Source organism: Trichoplusia ni, chromosome 1 (genome assembly GCF_003590095.1).
Source record: "Trichoplusia ni isolate ovarian cell line Hi5 chromosome 1, tn1, whole genome shotgun sequence".
NCBI lineage: Eukaryota > Metazoa > Arthropoda > Insecta > Lepidoptera > Noctuidae > Trichoplusia > Trichoplusia ni.
In genome coordinates this window covers 1,625,085-1,646,342 of record NC_039478.1, presented here as the reverse complement: position 1 = coordinate 1,646,342, position 21,258 = coordinate 1,625,085, and the positions used below count along the sequence as shown (strand labels likewise).

General features: G+C 35.9%; 1 protein-coding gene across 9 annotated transcripts in view; it reads right to left on the bottom strand.

Annotated features, from left to right (window-relative positions):
* LOC113505370 (protein NDRG3-like) overlaps nucleotides 1-19,083 on the bottom strand; it is a 73,672-nt gene extending 54,589 nt beyond the window's left edge. For 5 of the 9 annotated variants that reach the window (XR_003401658.1, XM_026888311.1, XM_026888068.1 and 2 more), the window contains exons 1-5: nucleotides 18,945-19,082; nucleotides 18,582-18,761; nucleotides 18,183-18,345; nucleotides 16,433-16,504; nucleotides 2,818-2,996 (exon numbers count right to left, since the gene is read on the bottom strand). Coding sequence is in view for 8 of the 9 variants with exons in the window: in XM_026888311.1 (XP_026744112.1) it covers nucleotides 2,818-2,996; nucleotides 16,433-16,504; nucleotides 18,183-18,340 (409 nt within the window). In the remaining variant the exon portion in view is untranslated. The other 4 variants (XM_026888227.1, XM_026888526.1, XM_026888636.1 and 1 more) reach the window with 4 other exon arrangements.
* Between the last annotated feature and the right edge of the window lie 2,175 nt (nucleotides 19,084-21,258).

The following is a 21,258-nucleotide window of genomic DNA, read 5'->3' as shown; positions in this document are numbered from 1 at the left end:
TCATCATCATTCCCCTGCCCTTATCCCAATTATTTTATTTGGGGTCGGCGCAACATGTCATCTTCTTCCATACCTTCCTATCGGCCGTCATCTCACAAGAAACACACTTTACAGCCATATCGTCTTTCACACAATCCATCCATCGTTTCTTTGGTCGTCCTCTTCCCCTATATCCATCCACATCCATGCTTAACGCCTTCCTTACCACATGATTTTCATTCCTCCGCATAACATGCCCATACCATGACAGCCGGTTACCACGTAGTTTCTCTGTAACCGGTGCCACTTTCAAACTTCCCCTTACTCAGAATAAATAAACAATAAATGAAAAATACTTTAACATTTTCCAATAAATTTTGCCATGCGTATATATTTAATATACATATTCCAATGAGGTTAATATCAGTGTTTAATTACAACGTTATTACCACTTTACAGTAGGCATCGCTTTTTAAATAAAGCTTCCAAAAAAAACAAACTTGCAAAATATACTAAAATGACAGTTCGCTCCGTTGGGCACGCACAAAGGCCGACACAAACGCGCGACGTATAAACATGTTGCTACTGATTATTATTTCTGTTGCTTATTTTTTGCAAGCCTGACAATGCCATGTTCAGACTTACAATTGTTATTAAAGTACTGAGATATAAACTGCCGTCTTTATGAGGACGCGATTCGAGGATCGATGTCAGCCAGTCTACCATTAGTGAAGTTCGTTACCTGTTTCATTGAACTTTTAGTAAAAATATCGGGTAATTTAACCGGATAACTACGATTTAAGAACACGGATTATCTTCCTTTATACACAGTTATATACCTAAATCTACACCACCTGAAAACGTCGCCGTACTTTCTACTAGCACGCGAGTTGCGTAACCAAACTTACGTAATCAATAAAGGTCTCATTACAATGAGGACCTAGTTCTCGTAATGCTGACGCAGCACTTTACAACCGACTGCCTCGTGTAATTCATTAACAGTTATCGTAAACAGGGAAATAAAGCAAGAGAAACCTTGAACCTGGCGAATTAAAACAAAAATATTACTGCCTGGAAATTGAAAAGAAAATTCGAATCTAAAACCACAAAGCATGATCTTCAGAACGCATGAAATATAAATGATATTATCTCAGAATACGCTTTCTAGTTCTAGTTTAAATCTATTTATAGAACGAAATGGAAAAAATCGTGCCGGCATAAAATGTATCTCATTTTCCGAACAACCTCACCTGGATTTGCAGAGCAGTCCATAGCACACAGACAATAAAATCAAAAATTTACAATTTGCCGGCGACAGCCGCACATTGTTGAGGGTTTAATGCAATGTTACTATTAGTAAGTACCAGTGATTTTCACTTATGAAGTTAAAATTCGTATACGTATCAACAGGTATAAAATTATAATCAATTATAATTTATCGAGTGGAGTTATCGCAGCTACAAAATTTTGCATTATCAGTTGGTGAGCAGTTTCCAAATAGGCATTTCCTATCTCTAAATACAGGAGCAGTTATAAGCCGGTACGTTCGAACGTCTATGGGACGAAATGGGATCACTTGTTCCAAAACTCGGGCCGTCCCACAAATCATATTGTGTAGGCCGACACGAGGCCGACTCTACTTACGTGGGGAACAGTAAACGACCCGGCCATTTCCGCTAAGGATAATTCGTCTTTAACGAATCCAAAAGAATGGAACGTTGTGAAATTCTTAGAGGTAAAGAATACTTAGAGTTTCTTTTTCGTATTTTGTAATATAATTCACTTCATAGTACTATTTAATACTTTATATAGGCAGTAAGGAAAGTCACTTTTCAAGAGGGATGAGTGTCCTGGATGTCTGGTATTGTTTTTAGATGTCTCTTTCTGAAATCTGCCTAAACTACAATTATGTGGACGGCTACTTTTAATATATTTTTTTCCGACGAAAAAATAATGTTATGGAAAAAGTTAAGTTTATAAAACGGAATGTAGCTTAATCACGTAACTTGGTTTGGTAGTCTAGTCTAAAGGTAGTCGTCTATTGTTCTAAATAAATATTAACGTTAGCACTGGACTATTCATGAAATACAATTTTTCATTTTTAGGAAATGAAAAACAAATGGGGTTATTTGATTTTGTATTTTTGTCGACAAACGGCTTTATAATAGTAGCTCCGTTTGTCCAAGCGACAGTGGTACAATAGTTATCGTAATTAATGTTCAAATGTAGAGTAATTATATTTTGTTTAGATGGTAGGAATATTACTAAACTAGAGGGGCAGATCTTGAAGAAGTTTTCATTTGAATAGCTGTAAGTTTCCATAGCGCACGTATGACGCATAACACCTATTCGCTTCCTGCACAAATAGTGCACGGCGCGGCGCGTGCGGTGAATATTCTCATCAGGGCCAATAATACCTATTGGGACGACCGTCGCACAATGTAATAACACCACGTTCATCAAATTGCAGGGATACTCAAAGGAGTTATGAAAATGCATATACCGAATACAGGACAGGTTTATCTTCCAAAATACTAACTGGATACACTCATACAATCTTTGTGAATTTAGATTCGCTATGAACTTATTACTATAAAACGCCAACTCGTGACTTATAGTTTTTCATCCAAAACGGTGTCTGAATTCATACTATATTTGCAAGATGCAGAACTACCAACCTGCATTAACAATCACAATGAACCTGCCCAATATTTTGGACCATTTTCGGATGAAAGCTTCATAAATAGACTATAAGGAAAAACTAAATCTTCACGAGTCGGAAACGTCGCTGGCATTTAGCCAAAATTAAGATAGGAATGGTAGTTCTAGTGTACTTACGGTTAAGTCCAAGATCATGGTAGGTGATGATGGCGGGTTTGGAGCGGTAGCCCTGCACGGCGACGACGATGTCGCCGCGGTCCGTGCGCACGCGCACCTCGGTGCACGCTGCCTCACCGCTGAACCGGCGAGCATTCGGGAATTGGAGCTGGATGTTCTTCAGCTCGATGTCATCCATACTGTTGGAAAGACTAAGACTGTTGACTAAATTCTCCAAATCATATATTATACTTTTTGAATCTTTTATATTGTATGTTAAATTTGGTATGACGATAGGTACTCCCAAAAGGTATTGCACTCGCACATCTAACAATCTATCCGCTCATACTGAGTTCCCCTAAAATCAAATGAGATATGGTTTGCCTGAAGTATAAAGAATAAAGTCATCAAAGCCCTCAACAAAAGTCTCATCTTTAAATGTTTAAGTAATAATGCTCAAACTTCATACTTCAGTATGACTTTTAGATAGGAATATTAAAGTAATCGACTGCAACGCAAAGACTTATGCATACTTCATTGAACTTTTAAAAATCTTCATTTTCATCGGCCTGCGCACTTTCCGAGATAATCCCTTTTCTATTGCCTCTTTGGTATAAAATGTTTGTTACAAAGAAGGCTGAACGTGACCGTTGCATTATCCGGTAAGAGCGTAGTTCGAACTGCAAGTTACAAGCAACGGAACCCAGTTCTTAGTACAGGGGTCACCGCAGCACGTTGCAACCAATTTGTCAGAACTGTCAATTGGCTTCAACCACTTCTAATGAATACTACCTTCTGGGACAAATGAGATTACGGGTACGCCTGAATATTAAATGAGAACAACGAAAAGTGGCAAAAATCTAAGTTAAAAGATAAGGTATATTCAAAATTAATCGGAGTTATGCACTGACAGAAGTGCCGTGTAAATGTAATACAAATGTCAAATTCAATAACATAAAATTAACGGCACCTAATTGTACTTGCATTTAGCGATAACAGAAATTCAATATTACACTAAGACTTTAAGGCACAGAAATCCTATTCCAGCACGTAATATTACTGAGAACGAATATCATTTTACATCCGTGTCTATTTAACTGTAAAATAAAAACACAATTTGTTAGCCGGGAACTAGTAAACCACACGCTTTCCGCTTTTCCCGTAAAATGCAAATCCAATTCTTTAAATGCGAAAGCCGTAAGTCGTTGAAAAGGGGCCCAATTAATCGATTTTGTAACTAAAAAGGCGTTAAGTATCAAACGATGTTGAAAGATGCATCTTTTAACACACACTGGTATTTCTATCTATCAGACCTATTGGCCGTGAATGGAAGAGACGGATAACAGGCCTTCAATTAAGGTGTTTTTCTTTTGTCTAGAAATTGAATCAGCCAGGTTTTTTTTTAATTCGTACTTAGAATAAAATTATTCTTCAACTTCTTAATCTACACTAATATTATAAAGAGGAAAACTTTGTTTGTTTGATTGTAATGAATAGGCTCATAAACTAATGGACCGATTTTAAAAATTCTTTATACAAAAATAGGGTTCCGTAAGATATTAGGGTTTTTCGGACACAAGGTGTAAAAAATCAACCAAAAAAGTTACTTATTTTGCGTACCCTGCCTAAACTATTAAAGATAGAACCATAAAATGTTCGTAGATCTTATAAATATCTACAAAAAAGTCCGCGACACACTATACGTATCTATGTCGAGAGAGGCACGATAACCATTTTTTTTATTGAGAAATCTTTTTTTTTTGGACTCAATTTAAACGTTTATTTTACTCATGCTATTAATCCTTATCCAAATAAATTATTTCATCACTATGTACAGTTAATGTAGATAAGATTTGGTTTGAATGATTAAAATTGGATCTGAAGTTATAGCGAAATTAAAATATTACGATTTCTGCTGCACGGCCCGTTGCGAAATAGGCGTTACCAAGGCCCGGTGAGCGTGCATAACGTCAAATGTTGTGTATAGAGAAGCTCTAAAATAATAGCTTAAGTTTTCTATCCTAAAACAACGGGTTGCAGTCCAGGACTTAACAACTAACATCCACAGAAAGAAAATCTGTTCAGCCTGCGGATAGTGACTGCTTCGTCGATGTTAGTGTCGGTGTCTGTGAATTGACCTGGGAATCATTTTGTTTGCTGACCGTGTCTTTCCTGGGTAGGCGTTTTGCAGCGGTAACCGATATCCACGCGAGCGCAGCCGCGGGCGACCGCTAGTAGATAGATAAAAATACAATAAATGTGATGTTGTCTTTAAAATTTTCCTATCCGTCCCCTAGCAGTATTTTCGCAATCCTCTATACAAAATGGAGGCATTTACCTTTTTTATTTTTATTTTAAGGCAGCAATGAGAAAAGCCTTTGATGTTTTTAAAGTATTTTTATCCAACGCTCAAAGCATTGAAGGTATACCTCTGGCAATGCTCACAGGAGTCCAACGAGCAGAGGTCGTATTGCCGGGAAATTTATCCAAAGCGCTGTCAAAGCTATTGTGATAGCCGACAATCCAAACCGAAAGCAAAACGAGGTGTTACGTCCGAACCAAACGCACAAACACTTGAATGACTATTGTTAGGGGACTTTAAAAGGGGTTTATCCACAATTGAATATCAATATCAACCCTTACCTAGAAAAACGTATTTGTACATCGAATTGAAGCGTAATTATATGTAGTAGTACAAACAATCGACGTACGTTCCTTGGGAATAAGAGCTGGCTTTTATCATGATGAAAAAATCGGTTATTTGCATGTTTAATATTTTAGAAGCTCTTTATTTACGGACAATATTGCTTAAGTGGTTGTTTCGATGACATAAAAAAATTAGATATAGTTAATTTAATTGTTACAATTGCGCGTAATCTGCCTTTAAATATAAAATCACTTTTGTTAACAACGACTGTCCAATTGGTTGTATAATGGGTTGAAATTATTGCATTGATTTGGTGTATGATTAAATGTTAGCTGTCAGCGTATTCAATTACTAATTTTGTAGTGCCCTGAGGTATGCCGTTTCATGTTTTATAAATCACCGCAGATTACATGACTTGATTCAAATATTTATTCTTATTTTTTTACGTTGCCTTTTGACGACCTTCACCAGATGATAAGCCGCGCGTTTAGTACATCTAATCAGACTGTAAAATCGATCGTTGGAAACATTGGCGCGATGCTGAACCTTCCACACTCAAAACTTTCTGGAGTCTTTCTAGCACTTCCCAAAGACAGCTGTAGTTGTGAATACAAACTGAATGGTAGGCCTTCTGGATCTATAAATCTATCTAAGAGTATATGGTTCTATGCCTCTATTATATCTGCGATACTTTTGGTAAATATGTAGTTAGGAACGGCAAAAGTTAGTCGACCCCTATATTGTCTAGAAGAGTTATGTGACGTTAAGTTATCTGCAGAACACTGGCGCTAGTTGTTCGAGCGTGTCTACTCTCGCCCTTGGTCCGGTTATCTGATACCTACATTAATCCTTTAGGTTAGCTTAAATATCGGATTTTCTTTGTGTAGATTGTTTTCTTAAATAATTATCTATCTATTCAAAGTTATTCCCAAATATTAAGGGACCATTACATTAAGGTATTAGTTGACTCGGCTGACTCCCTCATACAAACGATACAATCTTGTAAAATTTATTTTACATTTCGATTTACTGCAACAATGGCTATTTAAATCGGCCGTAAAGGCCAAAACACTTTTAGAAACGCTTCATCAGAGAATTGTCGGACATAAATTTTAATGAGAAACGTATGTGCAAATAATACTTCAGTACAGTGACTCTGAAACAAATACATTGAGAATTTACGACGTTGTGCGGACAATGAAACGGTCCAATTGGGTATAAAATAAAGCCTCTTCGGTTAATGTAACGTTTTATTAAGCTGAAAGTGGGTCTGTGCCGAGGGGCTAGACTTCCGTCTGTCAACGTCAGTGTTGTAACAAACTTGGAAATCGAGTTTTTAAGGTATCCCCGAGGAAACAAGGCAGCCAGCTCTTGTAGTGGCACACAAGGCGCTCCGAACACTACCCTCTCTTCAGCTCTTCAAATCTTAGTGTTTTTGACAACTGGCTTTTCAATTTCATCTCAATCAAACGGCTGTTTTAGAGTTCCAGCAAGAAAACGGTATATGAACGATCTTCTAAATTCTGTTAAACTATATTAAAAGTAGCCTAAGTCAGTCTCGAACTGAAGGTACTCATCAGAATCAATCGTGAATAATTTAAGTTAGTCCGTAGGCAAAGAGTAGAACCAGTTTTTCTTTAACTATCGGGTATCAATAATTGTATGTGACTTCGTCTCTAACCCAACTATTGCAACTATTGTTTAACGATGCCACCGCAACTGGTGCAGCGCGCTCTCGGTGTGCCAAACAATCAAAATTCAATATAAACGAGTCACTAGACGTTGTCTTAGCCCTCGAAAACCAACAGAACTGTTCACTATTACGTTTCTGCAGTTAATAACTTAAAGTTTCGAAATAAACGTCCGAAGTTTATCTTAGACGTAACAAGATATTATATTGGTACTCAAAAGTAACATAACTTAATTGGAAACTGCAGCAATTTATATTATAAAATTACGTAAGCTGTGAAGTCAATTCAAAAAATTATTCTTAAGAGATAATTATTTTTTATTTTAAGATTTATTATTTCTTACTTTTGCAACACCATAAAGGAAAAACTCTTCCGAAGTGTTGTTTTTGTTTCTATAATACGTTGATATAAAACATATGAAAACGTACGTTCTATGAAGCGTTTCGTTCAGTATTTTTTATGGTCGAGTGCGACGAATATCCATTGTGATAAAGGTTATGACAGGGAACTTACAAGTTACCACGAAATATTACAATAGAACAAATAATAATGTACAAGGACTCGATGTTCCATTATTTTTGACGTTACATAAACGTTTATAAATAAACTATTACTCGAACAGGATTATTGTTTGGAATCTACGTGACAATGTAATCTTCAGTCTCGTATACGCGGGATTACAATTTGCAGATCAAAATAGCCAACGAAAGTAATGTAAATAAATGATAAAGGTACGTAAAATAACTTACATAATCCTTTTCCAACTTGATTCTGTATTCAAGACCTGTTGTTCCGTACCTAAAGGCTCAAGCTTCTAGTCATTGGGCATACGAAGTGACCCGATTCGTTCTTTCTCCAAGATGGCTTCGAAATGCACCTTTTAATAAATTATCACAACAAGTCTTCGGTGATTAAGGGAGAATAACTAAGTAATGCGGCTTATGTGGAAAACAATTATGTTTAATATCGACATATTGACGACATTATCCTGAAGTTTAGTCCAGTACGTGGTGATCTATTACAATCGAGTTATGCAATCCGATTCCGATTATTGGGGACTACTAGTCAAAATAATGAGTGATGCTAGACCTCTATAAAAAAGGTTTCGATTCTTATGCCTTGGGCCTTGGCCCTTAACTATTCATCTTCTCGAAAGTTTCAAATATTTGTATCAGGTTTAAAAAAAATCATGAATAATTTTATCATGCTAAAAAAATACAAAATATTCACGTGGAAACAAAATCAATTAGCAGAAAGGATAAATTAATGACGTCAGTATATTTTGTTTTGCCGTTTAAACACGACCAAACTCGGTTCTATAATTGCCTATTACATTACTGATGTATTTATTTCCTAATACATATTTAATCCTCAGAATCCATCAATATACGGGGATACGAGATGGAATAAGCCTGACCTAAAGGTCCGCTTCGGCCTTTCCATAACATTAACCATTATAGCTGTGCCTTAAATAATGAACCGGGGCTAAGTTTTTGACTGTAACAATAATTAGTTTGATCGAGGAACTATACCCATAGCTGAGCCTCATAAATACGCCTAACGACGAGGTGCTCCATATTTACTTAATTAATTAAAACAGAACGATGGCATTGTCATAAGTTTGCACAAGTTCAAGTAACACGAACTTAGTACAATGCGTTAATAATTATTTGTTCTTAACTTCTTGCTGATATCAGAACATCACCCTTTAATTCAGAGTTAGAATCTTAGAAGAAATTCGCGTAAACATTCGTAGCTGTTAAATCAAGTGAATGTCTATTCGATTCATTAATAATCTGACTAGCGAAATTCAATGTTGGTAACTATCGAGAGTAACTTCCTAAATTTAGTTATCTGGCTCTTTTAATTCGATTAGTTTGAAGGAAGTATAGCGGCGATGTCCCTTGCTGTACCTTTGTACCAAGTCACGAATACTGGAGGTCGAGGCCAGGGTCTTCGAACATATACCTACCTACTTAGCACCGGCGGTTATGGCAAACTTGTGGTTTGCAGAAAACCATGTATTCATTCATAAAATATAGTGTTTTACAGGCACGCAAGCTATACTACACGAGCGGTTCCTACATACCGGCTCCAAGCCGGGTTCGACCAGCGCGAGAGGGTTCTCGTTTACAGCACCCTAACTATGATACGTCAAGGACCTTCATAAGGGTTTAGAGGCGCGGTAAAAGCGAAAGTAAGAAACATCCGTTTAGAAATAAGGTCGAGACATAGGATTCGGCTGGAGCCTTACCCAGGCGCTGCCCTCCCCTCGCCGCGCGAGGGGGTACCGAATCGACCGGGCTTCTTGGCAAGAGGCCAGGACGAGAGGTCGGGGACAACAGCGCCACTTTCAATTTGAGAACGACTACACCAGGCACGACCATTGCGACCCACCTTATCGCTTTTTACTAATTATGTTGCTAGGGCCGTTAATCAACACTCTAATTCCTTGCAACGTCCAGAACTGCCGCTAATGAAACGCAAAGTTCGTCGAACCTTTTAGTTATTTTCTTTTTACGCTAAACACTCCAATAAACCAGTAACTAGAGCAATTACACTTTGACCCGTAGTAAAGTTGTCTCGGGAGATACCAACTACACAGACATACTACACGTAGGTACGTGGGAAGCGTTGAAAGAATCGTGTTCTCTTATTTTATATTCAGCTCAGCGTCGTAAAGTCAAAGGTAACATCCACGTGAGGTGACAATAGGTACATTAAGGACCGACCCAGTTTCGGAAATTAATAACACCATAACTTACGAGCTTCGAGTTTCAGCCGTTCTTTTTTAACTGGGATTAATTAAGCTTTTCGTAAACAGATTGTTTATAACATATGAACGTTATTCCATTAACCAGTGTAAATATTCGACGATCCATTTAAATAAATATTCCACTGCAATTCATATATGGCATGTTTTTATTCATTAGTTTACAGTTTGTTGATTAAGTTCATTAAAAAATTAAACGCGGTCCTACTTTTATCCTAAAACAACTGTATTTATTTAAGAAAACAAATCATTTTGGAGATAAAAGATACAAGAAATTTCAACTTAAATTATTTGCCGTCCGGAACAAGAATGTTCTGGGAGAATAACAGGCATGCTAACAAGCAGAGACTCATGTAACAAAATAGCTTTAACAATCCGTTTTTGTAAAAATGTATCTTGCTATTACGTAAAACAAGCTCCCTTGAAACACCATGTTTATGCTTTATACATGGAGTTATTACCAATAACAGAAATAGCAGCAGCCTTGCGTGTCATCGAGAATTGATCCTTTATGAAAGCCCGCCGGTAAATTATGAAAGTGCACTCATGTAATTTGAATGACATTGTATTCTTGGAACCCATGACAGTCATACTTCAAGCCTTCTATCACATTGACATAGGCCATCAAAGAAAATTGTGGAATCATTTGTTTGTATTTCTATTTTGATACTGAAAACATGGTGCATTTTGTCTATTGCGCCTTGAATGCTGGAAGTATGGAAATACCCCATAATTTTACGGTTTTAATGACAGTGGAATACGGATGATTGATAGGTTGATTGAGGAGGGGATTCCATTGATTGTGTATGAAACGAATATTCCCATACTTTTTTTCAAAGAAAATACCATCAAATAGGTATTGTATTTTACATCAACAATAATTTATAAAAGTGTTATTCACATTTTAAAATGTATTGAGGTTTGTTCTTTACCTTGGATTGAACGTAAAAAAGTCCGATCGATGGACTACTGAGATACCGTGAGTTATTGTTTTAAACAATTGTGTCAACATTTTTCTATACCGGCTTACAAAAAGCCTACTTATCCATTCAAAAGCAAGTGTGGTGTGTTAATTGGATTCGCGTTAAAGTGACTAATTAAATTAAATTTACCTTCACTACCGTTTTTTGTGTCCATGGTGAAATATGTATCGTAACAGATTAAAACGAGTAAAACGATAAATTTCATTTCTCTGTTACAGTAAAACCCTTAACCATTAACCAGGTTTAGGATAAAACGCACGTGCACTTTAGCAAGCAAAAATAAGCTTACGATCAAATGTATGCGCAATTAACTTCTATACTTGGCTAGACTTCCATCGATCCGATAATAGGTTTTCATCATAACCAAGTATAATTAGTACCGCAACAGTTCATAGCTGGTAGGTATACGAGCTGTGTTTACATGCGAGGGCCGCAACGCAAGTAACCAGAGAATCTCTCGCTGATCGCTGCCGGAAATTGTGCCTCATGCCTGTCAAGCCAAAATATTTACCAACCGAGAATTCAGGTGTGGTGCGAATATCCGACTAGTGGCGAATTGTGAACATTGCCAAGACGACGACGGACATGTACTTAAATAGCTTTGAGGTACTCAGTGGTTCATGTGTATTTAGTATTTAAGCTACTCGTTCGACACAATTTGAGGACAAGCATCAATAAAGATGTAACAGAATGATTCCCTCAACTTTTCATCCTTGTTAGTGAACTTTTACAAAAACAAATATAGCATTTTTACTCGGCTGCCACAATTCTGAACTCGTCAAAAACTTTGTGGTTAGAAAGTTTTCTTAGCGATCTTGTTATTGACATCTTAACTAGCAAATATATTCCGATATCCTGTATTTCTATATGGTACGTGTGAATACTGCGCAAACAGTATGTCACGTTTCTCATCGACCAAGGTTTTCACAGTAGCAATTTTTCTGAATCTATGTTGCGGGATCTTTGCCATGGCATTGAAAATTGTATTATCCTACGACAAATATTTGTTCTGATCCATGAGACAATTTTCGTTTAAAATTGAAATAAGTTTTTTACGGACTGTAGATCGCAAGATTGCATAAACAAAATGGAAACAATTGTTTAAACATGTAAAATAATTATATTTAACATTTCGTATATTAATTTCCAATCGCTTTAACATTTTTTGCACTGACCATTCTTATTAATAGCAATGTACCTACTCATTAATATCTTTTCATTTTTTTTTATCCCTGCTTGCAAGCAAATGTCCGAATTGTCATTAAACTTGGATATCATACAATTATGATTTTATGTCCTTTTTAAAATTGTAGATAAATAGTAAATTAATTTACATTGCAACGACAATCGATACATCACTGAAACTAGTTTCAAAATCAGCGCTGTCCAGTCAGTATTGACCGCGGGTATAATTTCAGTACTTGAAACTTTATCAGGCAGTTTACAAGTACAATTATGGGGCTAGTATTCCAGTGGTCGTCATAGCCTTCGAAGTTCCAAGTACACGTGCAGCTATTATGTGGCATGAATTATTTCTACCATAACGAGCTTCAAATCGCCATCGACCATTTCAATTGGAAAATCGGTTAAGTTGTTTTCACTTCATTATTTCATGTCCATTTTAAATGAAAACTCTTTCGATTTTGCTTTGGGATTGGAATGCATTATATGTTTTAAAAGTGATTGATATTATTGTTATTTCGAGATTTTGTAGGGTAGAAAAAAAGCAGTATAACTAAGGCTGTCTGTGACTCTGTGCCTCTGTCAGCAGGCATCATGAACCGTTACAGATTAAATATTTGCAGCTATAACAACAACAAACGATGAATAAACATAAAAGTCAAAGTTGCACTTGGAAAGGTTTTTATTATTTAGGCTGTGACAAAATCATAGTGGACCCTTGAGGCATTGGATCTATTTGTGAAATGTTTTTCGTCAGATTTACACCAAAAACGTATTTACATTAGAGAGACAATGTGACAACTAAAATAAAAATACTCACACGACGATATTCCTTCGAGAGGCGACCTTCAAGGTTGTTTTACTTCTCGAGATGTTCCCTTTATATTAATAATTGAACTGTCTTAGCATTTGGAGGGTGACAATTCAACTGTTAAGTCCAGCCAATTTATGTTTCACTTTTCGGTTACTATTGAAATGAAAAATGCTAACTCAGGTATTGTGTCTTGTACGGAATATGAACTAAGCAGTTATAAAGGTGTTGAAACATCAAACCAGTTTATAAGATTTAAAATAACGCTGTTTATTTAAATATCAATTTCTTAAACTATCAAGGACACGATTCTTGTTGGGACGAACTTATGAATATTTTTAAGTAATATTCAGAGAAGTGAATTAGTTCTTAGAAGTTTATTGCTTGGTAGACATAAACGAGACTTGGTTTGACTGGCTAACTTTATACAGTAAAACTACTCATTAGAATTTCATACCAACTTGTCGATCTCTTTTTCTTAAATTTACTATAAAAGCCTTTAAATTCTCCACTACTGGAGATAGGCGTCTTCCTGTGTGACTACATCACGGGTTGCGGGTAGCCGATTATTTGGAATCCAAGTTTGCTCACGATGTTTTACTTCACCATTTGTCAGTGGCGGCTTAGAATAATTAAGAAAGCTCATTTCACTTCGAAATCGTATTGGTACTGTGCCTCCGTTGAACCTGCACCTCGTGCATATAAATCTATCTACGCATTGGCAAAGCCATCGCGACAATTCCCTAAACTTTTTACCGATTTATAACGATAGCAAAACTAAATTCAGAACATTGTTAACCTGTTCAAAGGTTTTAATAGCGAAGCGAAGACCCAAGTTATTGTTTTAAAACAGGAATACAATTCAACATAAATCTTGAAGTAAACGAGTTTAATTTTCCACACAAGAAATGCCCGCAATGTATGAGTACTTAAGACTCTTATTTCTATTTCCCATCATTTTAAACCCACTCAGTTGCAAAGCATTTATAAAATTCGATAACGTCGCATTGTTACTTATGAAGTATTACGAAGTCCTCTCGAGGTTTCATGACTTTTCAATGAGGAAGTAAGTAGTTTTCTTCTTAAATTAAATATCAATTTGATGCCTTTGTGGTAGGTGGCAAACTCGATGAAAGTTTTTAATATTCTAGCCTTTAATGGAGGCTCTGTAAATACTGAATAGCTAATCGAGAAAATGCTTATTACCTACATATGGGTAATAATCTGAAGCCAACACAAAATGTTAAAATCCCGTCCATAATTAATTGAATCTGCCTCCATGGCGGTTGTTGCATAAAGCTTAAACGTTTTCCCACTTAATGTTCGGCTGAGAGCTTCGCCGTCAACCCGCTTTTCTCCTGCTATTTAAAAGATTATTTATCTTTCGTAAAGTTTTCTTTAAATGTCGTCGTTTTGAATGGCTTATTATTTTGAATGTATCAAATATATTTCGTGTGGTAAACTTAAAGGGACTGGATTGACATGCAATAATCGGATAACTCATGGAAACAATGTGGCCAAAATTTAATTGATACCGAGTCCACCCGTATGAAGCCGCATAACGCGGGCGTATATCCCACTACTCATCAGACTACACATTCACTATTTTCAAGTGCCGTAATGTTGCATACAGGCGTCGTAGTAAGCAAACTCTAATACGATTAGTGACTTACTGTTTAAGCTGCCGCTTCGCAGAGTTCATTACAGCCAGTCAATATGTGAATCTAAAACGTTATTTCAAAAGCGGTCGGGTTTTCGCTCAACGCAAATTGCGTTGTAACTAGTTGAGTATCAAACTTTACTTCAAATCTAACTATAATAGCTTTACAATAAAGCTGAAAATTGAGTAAAAGAAACATGATACGTGGCGAGACTAGTACTGCAGGAGTCGGCTTTTACGGTAAGTACTACACATAATGGACTATTTTACAACAGAAGAATTGCATTAACTTAATTAAGAAACAATACGTTTTACTTTCACTGTAGCGCAAGACGTTTACGGCGAACTAATGGATCAGGACTGGGGTAGCCTACGCGGTGCCCGGCTTTCACGGAAATAAACACGCTTTCCAATATCACGACCACCATAAACTCTATACGGTTTGTTTAGGCTATGTTCAAACATACTATGGATACCAACGCTGATCGTAGACCATCTAATAACATTCTTTACGAAATATAAGACCGGTATAAGATGCTAGAAGACATTAGCCTTAGTAGATACTCACTCAGATACTAACGTGATACATATCGGATTGTCATATACACCAAGTGCACAATGAATAAGCGATCAGTCGATGACTAACCTTATAGAAAACTACCTACACAAAAAATGAATTGTTTCATAAAGGACTTTCTATAAAAAACGAACGCAAAGTTTTTAACGTTACGCAAACAATCTTGAATGAAAATAGACAAGACGAAAATAACAAGAACTTTAAATGTTACGTAACTTTCTTATTCTTAATGTCAGTGGCCCTCCAGCTTTTGTAATTGAAGACTCAAGAGTTTAACGTTCGTTTGCGGACATATCGACATATAGATATCGTCTACTCATCTAAATGGACAAAGTATACAATAAAATATACGGTCTGTGTTATATTTTTATTGAGAAAATAATGATAAAATGATAAAACATTGTAGAAGTTCACAGTCTTTTAAATTCGTAACTCATATATTAAAAAATATGTATCAAGTATTAAAAGTAAGAGTATAATTGTCCATGACAAAATTTAATCCCAAACTGCATGACTCCATCAAATAAATTTGCTTGGATTTTAACTTCGTATGAAAACGCTTTTCATAATGTTTCGTTTTTAGAGTTTGTAATAATTCCCGTGAATATCCCGGGTTTAAAACTTTCTCTGAATAGATTGAAATTAAACCATCTCTTTTTATAAAAGTAGGTATAATAATTGACGCATGGGATGTTTTGGTTCGGCTACAATGTTATATACTTTTTGTTGCGTTGGTCTTCTTTGCGGGATGCCATTTCTTTTCGAGCAACGTCCATTTTCACCAAGTACAGAATATGCGACAGAAGATTTTCTCGTCTACCATTTTACACAAGTATGCTTTCCGACAGAAATGAGCGAAAACACAATTGAATGGATCAATGGTTTTTTTAATATTTTGAAGATTAAAAGAGGTAAAGAGTCCCGGCACAAAATAACGCCGCGTACGACAATTGTTTAATAAGATTTTTATTCATGTAGAAACAGCAATAATAATAGTGCACTCTCCAAAAAATCAGTGTGAGAAAAAACGTGAAATCATTTAAGTGAATTATAATGCCAAAAACTTATGGTGTTGCGACACAATCTTGTTGTTCATCTTATCAAATTAATTTTCGTGTGTTGGAGGAATAAAAAATGTTTTGGATGCTGTCGAGACAAGTGGCATTTCTACAAGCGGCAACGCAGATCGAATGTATTGAAATCACGAAGTCACTTACTCAGTGTGACTCATATTTTCATAAACTGGAGCGAAAGATCTCAGGGAACGCCTACAAAGTTGTCACTTGTCTCCAGACCCTGGTGCTGAGCTTACCTGAGGAGGGCGGTCTCTTCAGCGTTCATGGGCATCTTCTCTGGCTGCTTGCCTCGATCTTCAAACGATACTCTGCAATAATGGATTGTATGTAGCGAGATGTATGAGAACTGACGTCCAACAAAATGTGATTGATATGTTAATGACAGAGAAATAGCTAGAAAAAACGATGTACCTAATTTTTAGCCTATATCCTTCAATTGTGTTTGACACAATTCCTTTAAATATTTTGTTACTGGTACCTGAGCCTATTTCAAAATTGGGACCATTTCAAATTATACCGGGAATTACTAAATATCGAACAATTAAAATCAATCACGCTTAATTAACTTCCAATTAAATACGATTGCGTAATAAATGTGACTTAGACGTTTGTTTCATTAAAGATCCAGTGTTAGGTAGGGAACTGGGGGCAGGCCGGTAGGCGCCACTGTCACGCCCTCGCGGTTTATAGTAAGGGACACAGGTTTTATCCGCAGATATCGATAAGACAAATACTTGATCAACGGGTTTAAAAATACTAAAAATAATGCATTCATTTATCAAAAAATATGTGAAGGATCATTTTGAACAATTTCGATGTACGGACTTCAAGTAGGTATTGCAAAATATTGACACATTTATAAAAAAATAAGATTGTACCTAATAATCCGAATCACAAAGCTAAATTTTATATTACTGACAATAAAGACGCAAAACCTAGGATTGCCGCCGACGGAATTATTAGGTAATTGACCGCCACGTAAATCGGTCCGGCTCATAGTTTATTCAGAAACATGTAGGTTGTTGAACCACAGCCAGGCGGCAAGTCACGTGAAGGCGTTCATTAAGAAATCCTTCAGCACTAGATAATTTAAACGTTTATATTACGTAATGAGAACGCGAAAACATTTCTACCTTTAATGGCGTAACTTTTGAACTACCTACGCAACAAGCACCCAGTACCTAGACGACGATATAGTATAAGACATTTTTTAAAAAAGGTCGTATTCAAAAAGTTCTTATCGTATACATGATCCTGCTGATCCCCTAGGCGTTTGAATGAAGTACCTAGAATAATAAATGACTGCGGTTGAGTAACTAACTAACACCCAAGGCCGGTGCCTCGATGACGTAAAGCAGCAAATCGCCGCGGATACGTGCTACTTCTAAGGAATCACTGGATGCAATTTTCGCAAACTATTATGCTTTAATTTACGCGTTTTCAAAAAGCATAGCCTTGTATATCTGTGTTAATCTCAAATCAATTTATTCTAAAAAAAAAGGGTTTGAATGATGAAACTTTATAAAAATTAAAAGTTTTAAAAATGTTAGACCTATTTTTTAAACTCTCATTAATTTAAATGCTTTTTCAGTTTAAAATTTTTTGAAACATGATTAATGATAGAATATAGATAAAAAAAATTATAGATTTTTAAACACATTAAATGAAAAAAAAACCCAGATTTCGTTTATCGTTTGCCTCTAGCTATTTCTTGTTTGTTATAAACAAAATTGTGGCTTAATGAATGTTATTTAATAGTTACTTAACAATAATGATAAATATTTGTTTTGAGACTACCTACTACATTAATACATTAGAATAAAGTGAACCAAATCTAAGATAGTGCAAGTGAGATTTATATATTAGTGTAAATAATGCATGAATATATGGGAATTGTACGTAGAACAAAGAAAGTTTTGAAACAATAATGAATAAAACAACATTTAAGGAATTAAAGCTTATGAAGCACAAGCATTGAGTACTTACTGCAAAAACTTGTTATGTGTGCTATAGTTAGAATAATCATAGTAATTTTCTAACTTCTTCGTAATCTGATCCAGATTAAAACTACGTTTTTTAATTGGCACTGTAGTATCTTGGTAAGGGGATAAGAAAGCATCATCTTTCAGCAAGCTCTGGTCCATGCCAACTTAACAAGAAGAAAAAATCAAACATTATTGCTGCAAATAAAAATTATCATTCCAAAAAAGCATGCTGCAAGTTACAAAATGCAAACAAAAACAAAGAATTGCAGTTGCACTTTCGTAAATTCAAAAGTAGTTGAGAGCCGAACTTTATGGCTAGTTACGTGAACTGTTGAGTTACGAAATATTTATATTGCAAAAACTAAAAAGAAAGTAAGTTTTATATTTTTTTAAAGCTTACCTTTTTTTAATAAATTGTTACAGCAAGTGTAGGTACTCGTGTAGTAGCCGTTTATCAGCGAAGTCGCGCACTCGGTCAGACACAGCACCGATGTAGGTAAACGCCGACAACTGAACTGTTTGCCAGTGTGGATCCACACGGTTTTACTTCAACAGCAGATGTAGCTCACTTCGTGCCGTACTAAAAGCGCATGCGTACATGGATACGTCAATTATTCAATTTAAGACCCGGGAAATTACAATACTTTCGGTAATATCAAAGAATAATGCTCTACGCTTATCTAGTTGGACACAATTTCGGAACATGAAGTTTAATAAGGCCTAACTACCGCATTAATAGCACTACGTAAAAGGTGCAATTTACCCTCTTAATACCGCCAACAATTAGAATTTACACATTTAATTTCAAATGAAGATCAGGTAGGTGCGTATCAGATAATTTTGAAAATAAGATAATGATGAACAAGTTAACAACATTAAACATTAGAGCAAACGTCAAAAATGTTTATGTTGGACTTCAGGTCTTTTAGGCTTATTTTGCAATTTTTAAGTAATTATGTTGACGTGATTTCAGCAAACAATCTTAAAATACTAAACATATATTCGATATGACTTAATTCAGAATCCTCGTCAAATTACCATACTTAATATCGAGCAGTTGTACAATTTTGAAGAAAAGTTCTTTAGCAAAAATATTTAATCAAAATAATTCAGCACGTGTTGCGATGCGCCATCTACATGGACAAGATATAAACACGGAATGCGACTGTAACGCCATCTAAGCCAAGATCGCACGTAGCAGCACTTACTTAGTACCGTATTCATTTTAAACTTCTCGTGATACTAAAGCAAGCCACAAGATGTCGTGGTTAACGAAAAAAATAAAAAATGTACGTAGGTTTCTACGTAATAACAAGATCAATAAAAAAAAATTAAGTAGGTAGGTATTACGGAAACAATGAGTTTGGTAAAAGGTTAAAATAAATAGCTGAAAACTGATTCTCAGCTGCGTCTACAAGACAAGTTTAAAAAGTGCGTTTCTTACAGTTCCTACCAAAACTTATATTCACACCAATTTAACCTTGCTTTAAAGAATCCTTGCACGGTTCCGAGTAACGTGATATTCCGATTTTTGTTTAGTACTTGTAGTGATGCTAGGATACTTGTTTTGTAAAACAGAAAGCAAAGTCACTTCAACTAATTTTTGTGCAAAGACCCATCGTTGTGTCAAATAGTTTACACTTGTATGTCACTCTCACACCAATATGAAAGCTTCCTTTATATTCTCGAACAATTTCAATCACAGACCCATATAATAAAATACGTATAGATAATATAACAGACACATATTATAATAAAGTTTATTACTTAAATATTTTAGTTTGTTGTGTAGTGCGTAAATGATAGGCGCCGATTAGTTTAAAATATATAATATGCAAAATATACCGCTCAAAAAAAGTCGCTGGCATTGCTGTACTTAATGTACATAATGGCATGGATGGACAAGTGGTCGAGGACAATACGCCAAACCCACTGGGCGCGTCGTGTCGCGGGTTCGATACTCGCGTACGTAGCCCGTAGGACATATTTATATAGGTATGATCCACGAAGTCATTTGAATGTTTGTGTACCCCGCGATATAAGGATTAAATTTTTAAATGCGGGAGTCGTTTAAAAGATAAAATAATAAGAAAGTAAGTATAATTCCCAAACCTTTGAAGATTTCTAGGTATTCTAATCGATGTACAATTGTCAAAGCGCGTAGTTGCTTCTCCATACTATTACAGCTTATGCTTGAGTATGCCGATTTCCACGAAACCGCTTAAGACTAGCGAAGATTAATCGGATCAACAGATACGGAGATTTCGTAGATAGATAGGTAACTAATAGCTTATTATGGGCAATACTAACTTGCCATAGGTACTTAGGTAATGGTTTAGGCTAGTTAGATTGAACCAGCAGAACTGGCGGTAATGTCAATCAGCGTCAAAGTTAATTGTATAAAACGTTTGAGTAATTCCATTGTGACTCCATTACCGTTATCGATGGCATGGAGACAATGAAATGCGAAATAGAGATATATCACGCCCTGGTGGGAGTTTTATAGAATTAAGTAAATTAATCCTAATTTCAAAAATGTTCGAGGACATGGTTGTCGAAGACAACGAGCTTCGATATTGAACTGATTTTCGAACTGGCAAAAATGCATGTCACATAAACATACTTAATTACTAATGATGTTACATCCATATTGGTATTCACTGTTCATCAAAGTTTTTTTTTATAGGCAAATGATTGATTTCAGGACCTTCTAAATCCAAAATAGTCCGGCTACCCTATAAATACGCGTGAGTAAACCGTTACATCATTTAATAAATGCAAAGGTGTTTTGTTACTAAATGTATTTGTACTGTTTGGAAAGACCAGAATTTATATCAGCGAGTTTTTTAGTTTTTCAAAGCAAAGAAAGGTCTTAACTTAAAATTAACCGCAAAATGGTGGGTGAATTATTATTATGGAGTTTTGTACTTACAATCCATACACAGGAACAACACCGCAGTGTCCGCTGCAAGAACACGACCGAACGAAATCCCGTCGACTTTGATACACCGCCACACATCGTCCCTCATGTTCCAACTTCACATCGCCGATCACAGCCAGCTTCTCATCTACCACGA